The sequence below is a fragment of the Eptatretus burgeri genome, chromosome 1 (assembly GCF_056783735.1).
Source record: "Eptatretus burgeri isolate ZD-2024b chromosome 1, Ebu_testis_v1, whole genome shotgun sequence".
NCBI classification, from domain to species: domain Eukaryota; kingdom Metazoa; phylum Chordata; class Myxini; order Myxiniformes; family Myxinidae; genus Eptatretus; species Eptatretus burgeri.
In genome coordinates, this window is record NC_140961.1 from 66,815,962 (window position 1) to 66,835,961 (window position 20,000).

The 20,000-nt window shown below is 40.9% G+C and overlaps 1 protein-coding gene across 4 annotated transcripts in view; it reads right to left on the reverse strand.

The window, feature by feature from the left end:
* Positions 1 to 20,000, reverse strand: part of RPTOR (regulatory associated protein of MTOR complex 1) — a 211,467-nt gene that overhangs the window by 131,217 nt on the left and 60,250 nt on the right. For 3 of the 4 annotated variants that reach the window (XR_015059587.1, XR_015059589.1, XM_085886701.1), the window contains exons 5-11: positions 18,923 to 19,069; positions 12,104 to 12,282; positions 11,574 to 11,633; positions 10,104 to 10,204; positions 8,068 to 8,212; positions 6,978 to 7,047; positions 1,079 to 1,180 (exon numbers count right to left, since the gene is read on the reverse strand). Coding sequence is in view for 2 of the 4 variants with exons in the window: in XM_085886701.1 (XP_085742827.1) it covers positions 1,079 to 1,180; positions 6,978 to 7,047; positions 8,068 to 8,212; positions 10,104 to 10,204; positions 11,574 to 11,633; positions 12,104 to 12,282; positions 18,923 to 19,069 (804 nt within the window). In the remaining 2 variants the exon portion in view is untranslated. The remainder of the gene's footprint in view (positions 1 to 1,078; positions 1,181 to 6,977; positions 7,048 to 8,067; positions 8,213 to 10,103; positions 10,205 to 11,573; positions 11,634 to 12,103; positions 12,283 to 18,922; positions 19,070 to 20,000) is intronic. The other variant, XM_085886708.1, reaches the window with a different exon arrangement.

The window sequence follows — 20,000 nt, forward strand, 5'->3', positions numbered from 1 at the left end:
AGACTGCCACGGAGGCCGTACGTAGGACGCATGGCGGGCGTAGGGGAACTGTGCGTCGACCCTGCGTTGCCCACAGGTAGTCACACAGACCGCAAGGCCACCGTACGTTGAACACAGGGACGCCTTAGGACTACCCTACGGCAACTGTGGAAATAGTGCGGCCTACGTAATTTTTTGGGGGTTGGTAAAATTCATTTTTCATTGATAAGAGCCTACGGCAGCCGCACGAATAACGCAAGCCCACCGTACGCCCTACGTACGGTCGACGTGGAACACATCTATGTCACAGCTTGGCTTGTCGAATTGCTACGGCCAACGTAGAAATTAAAAAAAGTTATAACTCCGTGCTATAATTCAACGGCGACCCCTACGGCCTGTAAAAGATAGCCATACTGCGTAGGGCCACCCTGAGACCACCTCAGAAACTCTGCGGCCGCCACACGGTTCTGTCAATTCAGGGGGGGGGTACGGCCGCCGTATCCTAGCCGTAGAGCAAATGTGACTTAGGCTTTACTTTGTTTAAACCTATGGGTATATAGAACTGTGTCTTGACTTATCCTGTTCGGGTTTGGTCATGAGAAGCGCTCCTGGGGAAAATTAGCCCAAATGATTCATTGGCATCCAATATGCAATAGGGTGCAGCACATAACGTTGGTTTGTCAGCCAATTGAAATCTGTTGCAGAGCTGCTGGCACGGTTTCCCCATCTACTGCAGTCATCTCAAAGGTACAGTAAACCGACACTGGGTACGAGGATCTGACCAGAGGTGAGTGTTGTGGAGTGTCCATGGTCTTTTTGTGGATGTCGGCCTTTCGGAGTTATCCGAGGTGACAACCATTACAATGCATATGAACATATAAATACAAATTCCTTCAAATATCATTCACGCAAAACAAACTATCAAGATATTAAGTGCACCCAAGATGTCAGTAGTTCTTTAATGTCTGCAATTACCCATAACATTTAACAGTTAACAAAGGTTTTAGAATCATGTATAAAGGTTAGTTTATAAAATAAGTAGGTCAAACAATCATTGATTTGTGTGATATAAATAATTTGCTGTGCCCTCCAGACACACCTGTAGGACAATCGGAAGTTGTTCTGGAGGACTTCTGTTTTCCACACCTAGGTTAACCCAGACCTGGAAAGCCGTCAACTGCTCAGCAAAGAACGGGCTGTTCTGTGGAGTGACCGGAAACAAAAAAAAATTACTTTGAGAATTCACAAAAACAATCTTGTAACATTATAAAACATGCATCTCACAAAAAAAGCAATAACAGCAGCAAAACGTGCATTAGCATCAGCAAAGGTAATGAGAAACCTGACTGGATCACTCAATATAATTATATCTTCACAACACGCAAAACTATACTCACGATTGATACTCTTATACATGTCTCGTGCTTCTTCCTCAAAACTAAAGTACACCAGGATCCCAACATTCATGCGAGGGATACACTCCGGGAAAACCCCGTGAATGTTGAAATCATGAATGTGGGGGCATTTTTCTCAATGGGAAATGGGGGGGGATAGGTTCCGGGGATTTCCCGACCCACTAAAAATCCGCGAATGTCCGGTAAAATCTCGCGAAAATACAGGAAAATGCTGTGGAAATAGACAAAAATCCACGAGTGTCGGGGTAAAATCCACGAGTGTTCGAGTGAAATGCACAAGTGTCGAGGTAAAATCTGTGAGTCTTGTCATTGTTACAATGGAGACAAGGGGGATAACCTTATTGGTTCGCGGTGGTTCCTGGTTCAAAGGGGAAGTTTTTAGTCTGTATGTAGCAAGTTGCTAATTACACTAATATATATGCTGAAAGTTTCCTTTCTTTAACTCGCAAGACATGACATCTTTCCTATCTGCAGGCAGATTTTGCTGAGCATTTTAAAAATGTAACAGCTCAGATGGTGCTCTTTGTAGCAAAATAGTGATTTACACTAATATACGCTGAATGTTTCCATTGTGTAATGTCCATATGTGGCGGCCTGGTAACTACTGGATACACCAATAGATGTAATGAGTGTTTTCATTCTGTAAGTATGGTCACACCAGGTCTCTTTGGAGAATCCTTGGATATCACTGGTCGGACTTTGTGTCCAATGAGCGGTTGCTGAGATAGACTCAAATGAGATTTGTTACCTGCATAGTCCGTGAGCATCAGCTGTGGCTGTATGAACATGTGGCTCGTTTTCCTGACGCTGATCCTGCTCATCAGATTCTCTCAGCGCGGGAGCCTCGTGAGTGGAGGAGGCCAAAGGGCCGACCACGAGCCTCGTGGTTGCAGCAGGTTGATCGGCATCTCAAGGAGATTGGGATGGGCCAGGCATCTGCCTGGGGGATGGCCAGACGGAGGCCCCTGGACCGACGGAAAGTGGACGCAGCGACACGCTGCTCTGGCGCATGCTCCCATACCTGACCTGACCTGATCAAACATTAATCATAAAACCTCTTCTTCTTTCATGGTCCCAATTATTCTGCCTTGTGGAGAGTTGGCCAGGGGGAATGATTCCGGTGCAAATCTTTCTAGAACTGGCTGGCCAAGCTTACTTTCCATTGTGGCTCGAATTTTGCCAAATTACAGATGGAAGTACAGGAGATACGATAAAAGTTGTGCTCTATGCATGTGTGTGATTGAGACTGCAGGCGTGTTTGGCAATGGGTTTGTAAATTCAATTTTTGACAAAGGTGGCAAGCTCAGCAAGACTACATAAACGAACTTCCTCTGACAAAAGACTATCCATCAGAGCACAACTTTTAAAATCACTCTACAGGACTATCTTTCTCACAGATTGGAAAGGTAAGAACATGATATAAATTCCTCCACCCAGAAAGTAAATCCTCCATTCTCTGCCCCTTCATGCATGGCAGTGCCAAGTGATCAGTCAGCGAATTTGCAACGATCGGAAAAAAAAAATCAACAATAGGATTTTCAAGAAATCCATAAAAAACTGCTGACAATCGAGCTTGGGGTGGCAGTTACAGCTGCATTATTATTCTATACTGCTTCACAAAAGTGCTCATCATCTGCTACACCAAAATATGTCACTCGTTTAAGCAAAATACTGCATTCCAGTCAGCAATCTGGCACTTTGTCTGGTACAATAAGAAGTGTGCTCACTGTTAATTACATTGAACAAATGCTCAATATTTTCATCACAGAGTGAGCATGCATAATAACATCATGATCCTTACTGCTTATTAGTTACTCGAGAAGAAGGGTGGGTCATGAGGTCACACGTCAATAATTATCAAAATAAATTAGCAATTTTACTACTTTCACCGTAGCTATATCTAATGAGTGTGATAAAAGACAACATAAGCTCAACCTGAGAACAGCACAATTTAGATTGCAGACTATATTCTAACTTTTTTCAGTTCCTAAAAGGCAAAATAAGGAAAGCAAAATAATAAGTCCAACGAGAAGAAAATTTTATGATGCAATAGCAAAAAAAATTAAATAAAATGCAGGCCCCTTTTTTAAGAATCTGTGTATAGACTGATGGACGAGTTGAAAACCATAGGGCTGAGGAGCATATACATACCAACATCGGGTGAGTAAGAACAAGTTGAGGGAAGAACATGTTATGTTATGTGTCAAATATTCTGCATATAATTTCTGCAGAATTACCTTCATAGTTAATACAATTAAGCATGAGTGTCAATCAATGGGTCAATATATTCATAAATAAATCAGCAAACATATGATACCGACGGAGAAACAGATACATCATATAATTGCCATCAAAATTATGTCCTTATGAGAAGTTTTCCCTATTGACACGTTTAATTGGTGCTTACCTAGCCTGGGTTCAAATCTTGGCCCAGCTATAAATGGTTACCTTGGCGTTTCACATGCATGACGATGTGTCAATGGGCACACCATCCATTGGAAGGACATTAAGCTCGAGGATCCATCTTGCCATCACTGGTCGGTGGTGGATGTTAAAGATCCAGAGGTGTCTTTCGTGAAGTCGAGGGGAGTTATCACTGGCCCCCTTTTTTATTTATTTCTGTATGCACAGTTGAGGCTCATAGGAGCTAGACAATTGTGGAGGACCCCCTGAAAAAAATTACAAATTCACGCAATTTTGATCGAATGTCCAGACTTGGCAGGCCAGTTCTTGAAAGACATGCTCAAAATGCTCCCAGTCTGATCCCACAACAATGTGGGAATCATTGAGGCCATTAAAGAAGTAGTAATGAGAGTAAACAGGCCAACCCTATTTAATGTAGAAATATCTGGAAATTAGAAAAATCCTTCAACGACAGGTTAATAAATTAAACTGACAGATGAAAAATATATATACAAATAATTCACATTAATATGTTAATAATTTGATGAGTGGAAGCCAAATTAGTGTCATATTTTAAAGCATATTTCAACCTTATCTGCAAACCCACAGAGTGGTGATATGAAATAATGTAAATGAGAGTTCTGATATTTTTTCAGAGCAAAGAACTACCTCCAGCAATAGTAGCAGAAAGAGTCTGAAATATAGATAGCTTTTCCACAATTACAGAATTAAATTTCATGAAGGAAGTCATTAATGGTGACAAAATATGCCAAAGGATACCAAATGTATGCTCAGTCAACAAAACACGAAATTTATATATCCTATCTATTCGTTTCAGCTCATCTTAAAATATTATATTTCTACTTTATGCTTTGGGAATCGATTCAGGCTCTCGGATACTTATAACATTCTCAGGATTCTTGAAATCTACTTTGCTTAAACCCCAAAATAAATGCTTCAATGGATTATGGACAACTCTTCTGTTTCTTTCAATCGGTAAACTTTACTCGATATCATATCTCTACAATACGAAAGATGTTTGTCTGTCTGCCTGTGTGTCGCCATTTTTATCAGAGATGGCCAAACGGATCTTCGTCAAACTTTCAGAGGTTCACCAGAGAGTGCCAGGGAGTGTTTTTTTTTTGGTGGGGTGGGGGGGGGAGGGGGAGAGGAAGAGTGAAAGAGTTGGATTATTTTTTAAATTGCTCTAAGCCTTTGTAGCAATGTAAAAGGTAATATTAAATGTCCCCTTACCCCATTCCTTACTTGGTGGAGGGAAGTGTTTTAGGCCCCCACAAAAAAAATAGAAGACAAAAAAAAAATTTCATTTCTTCAAAATGCCAACAGGAGTAGAACAGCACCGGGCAATGCCTGGTACCCGTGTTAGTATCGATAAATAAAACAGCGATACACCATGTTAAAGTGCCAAGTGTCCATACATTGTAACGGACAGGTCTCCCAAGACCACCAGAGTGTAATTCCAGACACCAAGTGGAGGCGTTTTCTTCGCACAGAAAGCAACTCTGCAGTGCAGTTAATAATTAAATCAAGCTGGCCAGCCAAAGCTCAGCAGACTTTTGGTTTCAGGATAATTTAATTATGCCAGAGGGCAAATCCATGGTTCAAAAACCACAGCAACAATGGCATAAAAATTATGGGATTTAATAATAAAGTAATTATCAGGATGGGGACACAGCAGCACAAATAATAAAGGGACGACAATGCAGGATCCTGATGGAATGCATATAAACTAGACGACAACGGACTCAATGCCTAACCGGAGATTAATCTTATTAGACACAGACTTGTTTGGGGACACAAGATATACAAAAGAGGAGACAGATGGGGAGGAAAAATGTAGAGGGCAGTTTCCCTTAAGGTGCCTGTATGGCAGAATGTGACACATCCATTAGCTTACATTGAGGGCACCGCCATTTATACTGAAGCTAGAGTCGACCCATAGAGTGGCTGGAGTTGCTCATACCATGGCTCAAATGGCTCGTACTGTGACACTGGAGATGGGCTCCAATTTTGGCGCTCCTTGCGGGACTGAATATGCAGACTGAACTCAGGGACTGAATATGGCACTGATCTCACTGAGTGCGGCGGCGTTTGTGCATGGGCTTTAATATCTCTGGCCCCATAATTCTGTGGTGAGGACCGCCCCTGCATTGCGGTCACACATGCTGTTCCGCCATGTTGGTCCAATGCATTAAACCTCACACATGTGGACCACCATGTTGGTGCAATGTATCAAACCTCGCACATGTGGACCCATCATGTTTGTTCCACAGCCCCGTGGGGAGGTGAGAAAACACAATGCGGGAGGATTAAGAACATTACATAAAGAGGGAAAATGTGGAGAAAAGAGACAGACATTGGCACTAGGGTGACGGAGCTCTCTACATGCTCGATCCTGGCAACTGCGAGACTGGATGCTACAAAATGCCTTATGCTAACATTCATTACAAAATAACTAATTAACCCCTCGATTACCCCCGTGTCATTTTCATAACAATACTAACTACTGTATACATGGCGAAAAGATCGGTTATATTGATGAAAAATCATTTAATCATCCGTGTGAAGCACATTGCTGCGCCCTATATAATGTCTGGGATTGAATCGTGCCAATTATGCAGTGCCCCCTTCGATTACGGCAGGAATTTGGAATATGCTAGGGTGCCAGCGTAACCCGTCTACTCTTTGCTAAAGATACCATGGGATCTTTAACATCCATCAATAACTCGTGCTGGCAGACAGGTCCTCTGGTGTAACATCACTCAGAAGTATGGTACACGAATCGATGTATCACCATAGTTGCGAAAAACCAAGGTGATAGTTTATAGTCAGGCCAGGATTTGAACCCAGAATAGATAGCTTAAAAGTGAGTGTGCTGAGTCCCATTGATAAATGGTAAAAATAAAAAAGGAGAGGACAGTAAGGAATTTGAGTAAGAGGGGTGGGAAGATAAAGAGGGCTATTGAGGAAGATGCATCAAAGCAGTAAAGACAGAGTAGGTAAACAGAATGTATGGAATAGGCTGGGAGATGGGGAGGGAGAGGAGGAGGAGGAAAGATGATCATTTCTCCAAAGAAAATGTGTCGGAGAGGAGATCGAGTCAAGCACACCATTCCTTTCCAGAAAATGAACATCTCGAAAAGAATATTGAGCATTTACTCTGAAAGCAGTTCCTTCCCCCGTTGGCAGCTGGGAGAGACAGATGTCAACAGCAAGGTCCCACGCTTGCCTGTAAACAACACAAGCACACTAAAGCAGTGTTCAAGAACTCAGCTCGATCATCATCAACAACACATGCAGCAAAGTAACCATGACTTAAAATCACACATTTAGCCCATTCATATGGCACAATCATGTCAGTATAATAAACACAACTTAAAAATAAACAATGGGATTTGTATTGAGGACAGGTGTATATATATATATATATATATATATATATATATATATATATATGTATCGAGATATATATATATATATATATATATATATATATATATATATATATATATATATATATATATATATATATATATATATATATATATGTATCGAGATATATATATATATATATATATATATATATATATATATATATATATATATATATATATATATATATATATGTATATATATATATATATATATATATATATATATATATATGTATATATATATATATGTATATGTATATATATATATGTATATATATATATATGTATATATATATATATGTATATATATATATATATGTATGTATATATATATAGAAGCCTGGTGTTGGCGCAGTGGTTAGGGCAGCGGCTTGGGATCCAAAAGGTCCTGAGTTCAAGCCCCGTTGGGCCACTGAATTAATACACCAGGGGGTTGACTCAGCCTGCCATCCTTCCGAGGTCGGCGAAATGAGCACCAGTGTACTGGGCCGGTGTATACCCCGGTTAAAATAGGTGTACCATATCCCTGTGTCGTAAGAGGCGACCAGGGTTGCGTCAGGAAGGGCATCCGGCGTAAAACATGTGCCAAATCACTATGCGGATCATACGGATGATCCGCTGTGGCGACCCCGAACGGGAGCAGCCGAAGGAAGAAGAAGAAGATTTGTATTGAGGACAGGAGCTCATGCTAAAGATGAACCCATTAGTGCACATGCAAACACGCACACTGTACCCCCATTTCATGTTGCTAGTGCTATGCACATAACAAAACTCTGTTGATTGAAATTTTAACGTTACAACGAGAAATGACCAACCACATCGGGTGCTGGTAAGTCGGTGGCAAGCGTGGACTGCTGATCGGTGTGCAGTGATACGACCTCATGATCCGTTCTGCAAGTAGAAAGTTACGGAACAGGCTGGCCACAAGAAGGTCTTGCCGGAACAACTTCTGGAAGAGATCTGGGAGAATATGGTTTTGCATGCAACATAACACAATCAATATCAGATAGCATCGGTATTGAGAAAAATCTTCCAAAATTTGCAATTTCAAATAAATTATGTACAGACACGAGTACTTGACTGTTTTCTCTGAACAAGCAAAGGTGTTTCCATGAATATGCTTTCAATTGTCTGAACGCATCACCAGAGTACAAATCTGAACGCATCACCAGAGTACAAATCTGAACACTCGGTGTGCTCATGTACAGAATAAATCATTTTGGAGTTTCTCTGCAAAGCTGCAGACTCGAATGGAAAACAAAGGAAAACACATGCAAAGAAACTCAAGCACAAGAGAATATTTTGTCCCTTATGCCTGCATCATAGCCACACCATATTTACTTACTTATCAATAACTTTATATCAATCTCACAATCCACATCACTCATTAACTCACATATTGTAGCAAAATCCAGATAGTGAATTTGATCAAAGGTCGACCAGAAAACATTCCATTTTTGAAACATAGCAATGCATCTGCAGTGTACTGTACTTTTCATTGGTGCCAACTTGTTAGAACTTTCACATCATTAACTTTGTTCCATTTACTTGTCCAACCAATGGCAGTGCTTTTGGCGTGGTTTAAAAAAAAAATCTGGTTTCTAACCAATCATTCTGCCCCACACTACTATCGGGCTTAAACTTCCTCCTCGAGGGACGAGCAGAGAGGAAGGCTTTAGCACCAAGTGTGATGATGCTTTACTGCATGGCAGCTCGCTATTTACACCATCGTAGAAATGACTCATGGACTTGAGTTTCACTTGAGTTAAACTAAAGTGTGTTGGAGTTCACTGGATTTAAACTGCATTTGCAGCCCTGTCCACCAGCAGCACTTTGCTATCTGCACCCGCAGCTTCATAGCTCTATCTTCAGTAGTTTTCCGCTCCTTTCAACAGTGGGACTACTATCATCGAACCCCTTTTGGTGAGCAGCTTATTCTTATGGACACTGGCCATTTATGACATCCGAGTCACAGAGTGGATCATATTATTTCGTGAACACGACGCCAAGTTGGCACACTGGTGATACGCCATTTCTTGCTTCTTATTGAACTTGTGAATGTATTCACCCGCACTCAAGCTTAACAGCTTATGGGACACTGCTCAAACTGGACGAAGTCATCCACTTTTAGTGGTGAGTAGAAGTCGATAACTCAATTTCCATGTCCCCAAGCAAATGTAGGCTGATAAGGTGGCCTTTAAACAAACACAAATGATTGTGTGCTGCAAGATGCAAAATACAAATGTGCCCTCTGCTGCAGAGGCATAAAAAGGTAGAGACACATAACATCTTAGCCAAATTTGACCTATAGAGAATGTCCCACCTAATTTATATGAAAGGCCAACTCCTGTAACAAGGGTAAGCACATGTAACATGGACACCAACCTTTGAAAGGTCAGGATTATATCCCAATTCTTGGCATCCCTTGCACTTTGTGAACATATAGGTATTGAAACTATTGTGTAAATATAGTTTTATAGCAACTCAAACTTTACCATGGATGTCCAGGGAACCCAAACACCCAATGGTCACGAAATATGCAGCTTCAACAACGTTGGATCATTTCCTCTTACGTATATTTACATGTAGTTCATATAAATTGACATTTCATTTGATGATCATCATTTCAAAGATAAAAATAAGAAATTTGTATACGAAGTGCATTGGTATTTCCTCATGAAGTGACCAATTCTTACTTCAAAGTGTGGTGTGTGTGGCGTCATCCAAAATAATGATTCAAAATGCAATTTCCCAAGAACATGCATCACCCAGAATAATGAGAGTGGGACAGTGGAACAGGATAGCAGGGATGTAACAAAAGGAAAACCATGCAACAATTATGCACACCTACCACGTGGCAAGACGTTCCAAGCGATGGTATCGGTGATAGCTGTGAATATCCAATTGAGCTCCCCAAGAGGTGTGCGACGGTCATTCAATCTGCCAGGGATCCTGTAACAAGCCGCAACATTGCAAACACGTCCCTTTCCAGCCCTTTCACTTTCTATCGAGGAAGACTTACAAGAAGTAGATGGGATATACAGGACATAAATATACACAACGTATTCACTTAAACCACAGACGTCTGCTCCATTAAAAAAGTGCCTCAGGGAAAGCCTTGAAAATGTTTCCCAAACAGTGACCACAACATGTCATCTAATGTCCCAAACTATTTTTTAAACTTTGAGATAGTAAAACAATTGTAACAATCATCAGTCATTCACAAGCAAATGCAATATGGCTTCCTTCCCTCCCCCACCTTCCTCAATCTATCTACTTTGACAGCTGTAACAATCAAATGGAAAACAAAGGACCACTGTTTACCTTCTTTTTTTCTGTAGGACAGTGGCAAGATATTCTTCTGCCAAGTATTGTCTGGATTGGTTGAGATGTAATTGTTTGGCAAGTCAGAAACATTAATTTTGTGTCCGATTTTGACCTTTGACCGGCTGGGGAATCAAAATAAAAGGACCAAATGAATGTCTGTCGACTTCAATCTTTAGGGGCTTTGTGGAGGTATAATTTTGCCAATTCCTGTCTGCATTGGTTGCAAAACAGGTCAGGCCAACTCCTGTCACAAGATGTCACAAGTGAGCCTGGCACGGTGAGTCAAAACATTAATTTTGCGACCAATTATGACCCCTTGACCCCTGTGTAAGCTCCCGAGGGAAACCTCAATCTGAAATGTTTTCTACACATTCCTATGAGCGAACTGTGTATGAAAGCACCATTGTGTCAAATGTGATCTAAAATAAAAGGGAATAACGACAAAATGCATGATATTTAGTGTTTCAACTTTGACCTGTTAAAATCGAAATTAGGGCCCAAATCAAAAATGGGGGAGCGTTCTGAGTGTAGTGGACCAAGGTATCTCCATGCCAGATTTGAAGAGGATTGGCTGAGAAATGAAAGAATGGCATGCAATTGTAATTGTTGGAAAGAAAGAAGAAAACAGGAAAACAAAAACAATACTTCTCCCCTCCGTGTAGGAGGAGAGACTTGATAACAATACAATCATCTGGATTACAAAGTTGACAAAGGATGATTAAATGTACGAGATATGTCATGTAACAATCAATCACTCAGATGAAGAATGGAATGAGGAAGGAGAAAGCATCTGGATAGCATATTATCTGGATAGCATACAGCAAGCATATTATTCATATAAGCAGGAGAATTTCCAAGATATCTGAGACTCTGGAGCACAAGGTACATTTCTGGATCAAATGCAGATAATCCTTAACAGTCAGTATCTCTGCTTAAACTGACACATTTCAAAGTTCAAACTATAAAGGATAATGGGTTTATGCAGACATCATACTTTTCGATAAGGTCAAGGGTTACTCCCGACACCAGCTTCCCACTCTGTTGACCGCAAAACCTGGAAGCACATGACCACACGAACCAGGTAATGTGTGATTACATCAATAAATGACAAAGATGCTAAAAGCATGAATGAAGTTCTGAACTTAGGTTTTTGATAAGCCTGGATCTCACAATCAATATATACGAAAACTCAGTAATTTGAGGCCAAATGTTAACGATTTATGATGACTGTATTTGATTCACCATTAATGTAATAAACTGCATGCATGGTACATCCCCTCCAGCAGCTATTCTTGGCCCATGAAATGAAGTGGCAATGTATTGTTGTTTTTTTATTTTTTATAAAGTTCCAACACATTTGCATTTACAACATTATTATGCAAGTATCAATGCGCTGGAACATTGCTAGAGATGTCCCAATGCGCCCCATGTCATATTGCACTCCAGTTTCCCCTACTTATATAACGCTCCATCAATCCTTCAACTCCAATGAGATGGTATCTCAATTCTGGTGGATGCAATTACCAGCGAAGTGCGATCTTGATGGGTGTGGTGAGGCAGGATGTGAAAAGGTCAGCAGGGAGTTCTGGGTTCATTGGAAGCAGTTGGCTAGCCTCGCAGGCAGCAAGCTGAATGCAATCCTTCATGGAAGGCGGCAGGGGAACTTGGGCTAATGGGTGGCTTGGACTGATTGCCGCCACCTGCTGAAAATGCAAATGCAAGTCAGACAAGGTTTAAGAGTGCATTTTAAGTGACAACATTGGCGAAGCCTGCTATTACATAAAACACAAGCTGGTGAAGCTTTCTTAAAATACCCCTCTCTTTTCAAAAATAAATAGCATAAGAGCATCTTAAAAACAGAGGTTCAAAAGATATTGAAAAGGGGTCATATTAGGTACTGGAGAATCAATGCCAGAGCATACTGCTTTAATTGCTTGTTTCACACAACACACCAATTACAGTTTCACACCATGTAAGCGCTGATCAGAAATTAGTTTCACACCACACTGTACAAGTGTGATTTACCTCCCATTTTTAATAAACTGCATCACTGTACTGTAACAGGTAATATGTAGTGCAGGATTGTCAAAGGATAACAAAATGTAAGGTTTATTTTTCTGTTGGGGCTGCGGCAAAGTACTGTTCTTCCTTCGAGCTTATGCAGCAGGGGTCAGCAGTAAATTGACCGTCTCCAGAAAGGCAGTTCCACAAATGAGAGCAAAGAGGAATGAAAGAGTGGAAGTGTGAGGAAAGCCTTGATTTGGGGATTTTATCGAGCAAGACAGTACAGGAAGAACACATGCATCCTGGAGGAATTGGGGACGATTGGAGGGCTTTACAAATATGATGAGATAAGATGTAGCATAATCTTTACAGAGTGTGAGTACAGCCAAAGCAACCTTGTCAATGTGAATTGCACATACAGTCGTGGCCAAAAATATTGACACCCTTGCACTTTTTTCAAATAATGCAGCATTTCTTGCAGAAAATTGTTGAAATTAAAAAATATTTTGGTGTCTACATATGTATTTTTGATTTGCAGTGGAACAAAACAAAAGGCTGAAAAAATTACTAAATCTTAGCTTATTAAAAACATAAATCCTAAAATGGCCCAGAAAATGGTCCTGGCACCTTTCAGAAGTTGTTAGAAATAATCACATTTCAAGAAGGTGATTCTCCTTCACTTTGGAATTGAACTCACCTTTGGTGAATTGCAGGTGCCTGCAATATAAAAATCACTCATTCAACCAGTTTGAATCGAGAAAAGGAGTCACTGCTGTTTTGTGTCACTGTGTGTACCACAACGAGCATGGAGAAAAGAAAGAAAAACAGAGAATTGTCTGTGGAGATCAGACATAAGGTTGAAGCCAAGCATGGACAATCTCAAGGCAACCAAGTCCATCTCCAAAGATGTTGATGTTCCTGCGTCCACCGTACGCAATGTTATCAGGAAGTTTAAGGTCCATGACACTGTAGCCAACCTCCCTGGACGTGACCGCAAGAGAAAACCTGATCGAAGATTGCAGCGAAGGATTGTTCGAATGGTGGAGAAAGCACCTCGATCAACTGCCAAACAGATTCAAGCTGACTTTCAGATACAAGATACGACAGTTTTAACTTGCACCATTCGTCGTCAACTCAATGAAAGTCAACTCAACTCAATGCAATGGTTCTATGGTAGGAGACCGAGGAGGACCCCACTGCTGAGAGAGAGACATAAGAAAGCCTGACTGGAGTTTGCCAAAGCACACCTGAATAAGTCAAAATCCTTCTGGCAGAATGTCCTGTGGACAGATGAAACCAAATTAGAGCTTTTTGGTGAAGCACATCATCTCTATGTTTACAGAAAACAAAATGAAGCCTCAAAGAAAAGAACACCTTCCTTACAGTCAAACATGGAGGAGGTTTACTGATGTTTTGGGGTTGCTGTGCTGCTTCTGGCACTGGGTGCCTTGAATGTGTGCATGGCATCATGAAATGAGGAGATTACCAAGGTAGTTTGGAGCACAATGTTCAACCCAGGGTCAGAAAGCTGGGTTTCCGTTGAAGGTCATGGGTCTTGTAGCAGGTCAATGACCCCAAACACATTTCAAAAAGCACCCAGGAATGGTTCAAGTCAATATGCTGGACTGTTCTGAAGTGGCCAGCAATGAGTCCAGATCTAAATCCCATTGAACAGCTGTGGGGAGATATGAAAACAGCAGTTGGGAGAAAGCACCCTTCAAATCTGGGAGAACTGGAGCAGTTTGCACAGAAGAGTGGGCCAAACTGCCAGTCGAGAGGTGTAGGAAGCTCATTCATGGCTATAGGAAACGCTTGACTGCAGATATTTTGTCCAAAGGCAGTACTACCAAATATTAAGTTTCGGGTGTCAATAATTTTGTCAATGCCATTTCTTTATGTTTTCTAATTTAAAAGGATATATTAAGTTCTGAATCAAAAACAGATGTTCTGTAATATTAACAACGAAATAAAGAACTGTGGAGACAAAATACTTTCGTCAATTTCAACTTATTTTTGGAGAAAATTGTGCGTTATTTGAAAAAAGTACAAGGGTGCCAAATATTGGTTCACGAGCGCCAGCCAGAGTGACCACTATATTCATTATGTCTGTGTCTGTCTGTCTATGTGTCTGTCTGTCTGTCTATGTGTCTGTCTGTCTGTCTATGTGTCTGTCTGTCTGTCTATGTGTCTGTCTGTCTGTCTATGTGTCTGTCTGTCTATGTGTCTGTCTGTCTATGTGTCTGTGTCCAGAGCATAATTCCATGGACTTTGATCCGATCTTGATGAAACTAGGTTATGTGTTTGATATCAATGTCGAGTTGTGTTTTCCTGGATGATGGCATGGCTACGCCCATTGTGGGCGGAGCCACGCCCAAAAAATAGCCATTTTTAGGGGGTAGTCGGATTAAAAATCTATCTTCTCGGGAATTGACTGAATGGAATGGGTTCTTCGGTATTTGAATAGCAAAATGAATTATCCAAAACTTGTCGTTGTCCGATTTTTCATTTTCATCTCAAGGTCAAGGTCACAAGGTCAAAAACTTAGAAAATTGCGAATTTTGACAAAAATCATACGACCGCCTAAACTTTGAGAGCTAGGATGACAATATTTTTTATGCATAATCTTGAGGTTATTCCCCACCTAAAGTCTTGAAACCATTTTGCTCGAACTCGAACACCTTGCCCGTGGCGCCCCCTTATAGTTCGTTTTTACGCTGATTTCATCAAAGTATGGATAACCCGAGGAGTGTGAAATGCCATATTGGCTATATGACATTATATTGTTCCTGGAATGTTCCAGAGGAAGTTTTGCACCAAAGGTCATAATCCTTGACCTTTGACCTTTAAAGGAAACAAAGGTCAAATTTTCAAAGTTGTGGGAATCGAACCGGGTTTTCCACCTTCTTCGACGAACTAACTCCAATAAGCTATAGCACGTATCCTGTTTCCTTAATTTAATGTCCACAACATTGTTTTGTGACCTTTAAAGGTTATGCAAAGGTCAAATTTTGAAAGTTGTTGAACGAAACCGGGTTTTCGACATTTTGCAGCTAATAACCTGTCACCCATACCACATCATGTTGATCATTTTTATAACTTGGTCAAAAATTATCACATTGTCTCATCCTTGACTTCTGAAACAATCTGCATCGTCAAATACCGCTCGTGAACCATCGTCGTCTTCAGACTTGTTTTTGACCACGATTGTACAAGCTGTGTGTGTCGAACTCAAGAAGTGACAGAATCCTCTTCTTTTAGGTTCAATGACTTTTGCATCACCCCCCACCCCCCTCCCCCTTTGTGGATTTGTAATGTTATCACTGCCAAGTCGTTTAAAAGCTTTATGCATTGAGCATTGACTCACTACCAAATTCCCTTTCCACTGAACACCAATAAACATTCGGTTTTTTGCATGATAAAGTTTCTTTGACAAGTTCTGCCACACATTCAAGCATCAAGCCGCTGTCACACCTTGACTATTTAGCCAGCGTATGCCGACGTATGAAAAATTTGTTAAAACGCTGGCACACGTCGAATACTTTATGGGTAAGTTTTGTATACGTTAACAGCACGCTGAAGCACGCTGGCATACGTCGTGGTACGACAAGCTCGTCGACAAATTTTAACATGCTCAAAATTTTTCAACGTATGCCAGCGTATGACTCACACGTTCCACATACGCTGGCCATAAGTTGTAGGCACGTTACGCGATCGTTGACACACGTCGACACACGTTACTTGTAAGTCGAAACACGTCGAGGTAATGTTTAGCGTACCCAAAACTTATTTCTAACCTCTGAGTAACGTGCTTTGAACATATGAGTAACGTATCTCCAACGTATATGTGTAATATAATATAATTAAAAGGCTGCCGCTCAACGATTTAAATCATAACCGCACTAGAAATTGAAGTGTCAACATCACCGTCATGGCGAAGAAAAAAAACAAAAAAAACCATGGAGTCTGGAAGACTGATGGGTTCCTCCTGTGTGAACCCCATTTTTATATACCAATTCCCCTAAACGCTGCCAATACGCCATTATACGGTAGCTGTAAGTTAGAAACACGTTCAGTAAGTTCTGTGGTCGTCCGGAAGACGTCAAATATATCAATATGCGTTGGAGATACGTTACACATAGGTTCAAAGCACGTTACTCATTGGTTAGAAATAAGTTTCGGGTATGCTAAACATTACCTCGACGTGTTTCGACTTATGAGTAACTTACAAGTAACGTGTGTCGACATGTGTCAACGATCGCATAACATGCCTACAACTTATGGCCAGCGTATGCGGAACGTGTGAGTCATACACTGGCATACGTCGAAAAATTTTGAGCATGCTTAAAATTTGTCGACGTGCTCGGTGTACTACGACGTATGCCAGCGTGCTTCAGTGTGCTCTCAACGTATACAAAACTTAACCATAACGTATTCGACGTGTGCCAGCGTATTTGGCAAATTTTTCATACGTCGGCATACGCTGGCTAAAACGTCAAGGTGTGACAGGGCCTTGACACTTTGATGTCTAGTGCGGTTATGATTTGAATCGTCGAGCGGCAGCCTTTTAATAGGCTACGCCACGTGATCGTCGGCAATACGCTGCCGTGCTATGCATACGTTAGACTATCGTTGGGCATAGGTTGTGAACGCCAACAACATGCTAAGCATTCGTTGGGATAAGTTATCTATATGTTATCGAAACGTTCTGTGTACGTTACTAATACGTTATGCATGTGTCCAACTCGTTATGAATACGCCAAAAACTTAAAAAAAAAAACAAAAAAAAAAAACATCAATAGTTCAGCGTACGTCAGCGTTTTACATACATCTTGATACGTTGCCATACGCTGGCAAAAACGTCAAGGTGTGACAGCGGCTTCAACAAGGGACATTTTGTAATTATGCTTTACAATACTACTCCTACTACTACTACAACGACCCCAAATTAGTCCCACTGTCTTGTAGGGTTGGACAAGGAAGGCTTTTGGCTCCAATCTTTCAAGAAATGCCTTGGCCAAGACTGACGTTCAACTGAAGGTGTCATGAATTTGTAATTTGTTCAGGATGCCAGCGATAACTCACCTTCTCTTCGGGAAGGACACCGAAGGATCTTTAATATCCACCAACTAATGCTCGCAGATGGGACGGCCAGCCTAACGTCCATCTGAGGAACGGCGCACTTTGTGATGCAACATCCAGCCTATGAAGGTTTATCATCAGGTCGAAAATCGAACCCATAGTAGACCGGTCAAAAGCAAGTGTGCTACGTCTGCACAATCTTTTCAGTGCCTTAACATCAAAATTTTTACAAAATGATTTTTTTTTGTTTTTAAACAGCATCACAAAACTGACAAGCATCGGCAGTGCTTTTATATTGACATACACAGTACATTTTTGAGGCAGGCGTTTTATCACCACTATAAGTGATTTACGATACACCAATCAATAGAATATTCTTTTAAATCATTAAGAGCGATCTTACACAATGTGAGAATATTTTGACGTTCACGATAAGGAAGCATTTAAAGTAGTGGGCCAAAAAAAAAAGACATGAAATAATGTGTTGCAAAGCTAATACCTTCCTCAAACTTTTGCTGTGTACAACATAAAGTGTCATCTCCAGTGTTTTTGCAGCAAGTCAGTTGCAAGTGTGATAATTCATTGTGAGTTGGGAAGGAGCTTGCGTGAGGAGTGGAAATTGGCACACCAAGGATAACTGTGCTTTGTACTCTACATCACTCACCGGTGCACTTCAGAGCATGAGAGGGACTGGGCTGGGAGTGTGGGGAATGTCAGGGGGCCACAATGTGAACATTTAATGAAATAGAAATCTTAGGACTGACAGGGCACTTGAGAAACCTCATAAAAGACCAATTAAATACGTGTCATAAAGCAGAGGACCAGGATCGATATAAGCTGGTGTGGTAGACAAAACGTGGATGGCTCAATAGTTTGCTGCTAAAAAAAACGTCAAAAGGTCAAAGCAGGCCGCAATGAGAGCTTTGTTCACCAAAGATCGCACAAATCTCATCAACTATCCCATTGGCTGGTTGGGCACCAATTCCAAGTACGTGAGCAGTAATGGGATTTGGACAGCGGAGATTGCACAGAATTTGAATGGGAAAATATTGGTACCGAGTCGGTGGTGTAACGCCATGACGTAAATATAATAATGCATCAGAGAATGCCAAATAAGGAATCATGAATAATAATGAATAAAAAAAGTCAGCATGCACCGGCAATAAAACTCCATTCTTGCAGCAGCCCAAGGACATATGCACAAATTAATGTAAGATCCAACTCATTAATAGAAAGTTACATTTCCATGAATGTACTCACCTCAAGTTCCTGCTCACGCTGCAAAGAAAACTGCTTAAAAGACTTGACGATAATCCCAGCATTGGAACAATCGTAAACGAAAATGGAAGGGCTTCCCATCCATGTCTGCAAGTCATAGATTGACAGTGGGATATACTGGGTGTAATTCTGCACAACACACAGGGGATTGGAAATAAAATACGAATCCACTTACCATTTCTGCCCAGGATCAAATACGTTCAGAAGAAATGAGTTCAATTAGCACTGCACATTGCTTCCATTGCGTTTCCAACTACGAGGACTTGATTTAACAATTAAATCAAAAGAAAATGTCAGGAAACATTGATAATGGCTTGCCAATTATCACGAACAAGGTTCAAACTGTTCACTTAAAAATTCCCCAAATAAAATAAGTTGCTTGAAAAAGCAAATATTTATTCGATCACAGAGGTAATCACATTATGAAAGCATAGAGTGAACAAAAGATAATGTTTAGAGTGCGATCTCATCGTCAGAGCAAGAAAAGGTTCGGATTAAGGGTAATTTTCCTCCAATGAAAGTATAATCTATCTATAATTCCAGCAATCTGTGTGTGTGTCTGTGTGTGTGTGTGTGTGTGTGTGTGTGTGTCTGTGACCGCTGTTTCTCGACAACCGCTGGTCCGATCTAATTGAAACTTCCCAGGTATATTGCTGGGGACCTGAGGATGTGCCTTTTCAAGGTTTGATAATAATCGGACAAGTGCTTCCCAAGTTATGGCCATTTATTTACCAACCAATGACAAGATCCATTGCTGCGGCCATTTTTTATCAACCAATGACAGAAAGCGTTGCTCCGTAGCCGTGGTCGATGGGGAAGAGAAACTCAGCCGCGTTCGCCATTACGGGTTTTTTTCTCTTCTCTTCTCTTCTCTTCTCTTCCGTGTTTTTCCTTGCGAAAAGGAAAAATACGTTGGCGCTAATTGAATAATTGGCCATTAAAAGCCTCCGTATTCTTGCCCTGGACGAGAAAACAAAGAAGAAGCGCCGTTTCCTCAGCGATGTTGTTTATGAAGAGGTGCTAACGAGATAAAGGTGTGTACAATGTACATGGAGACGAT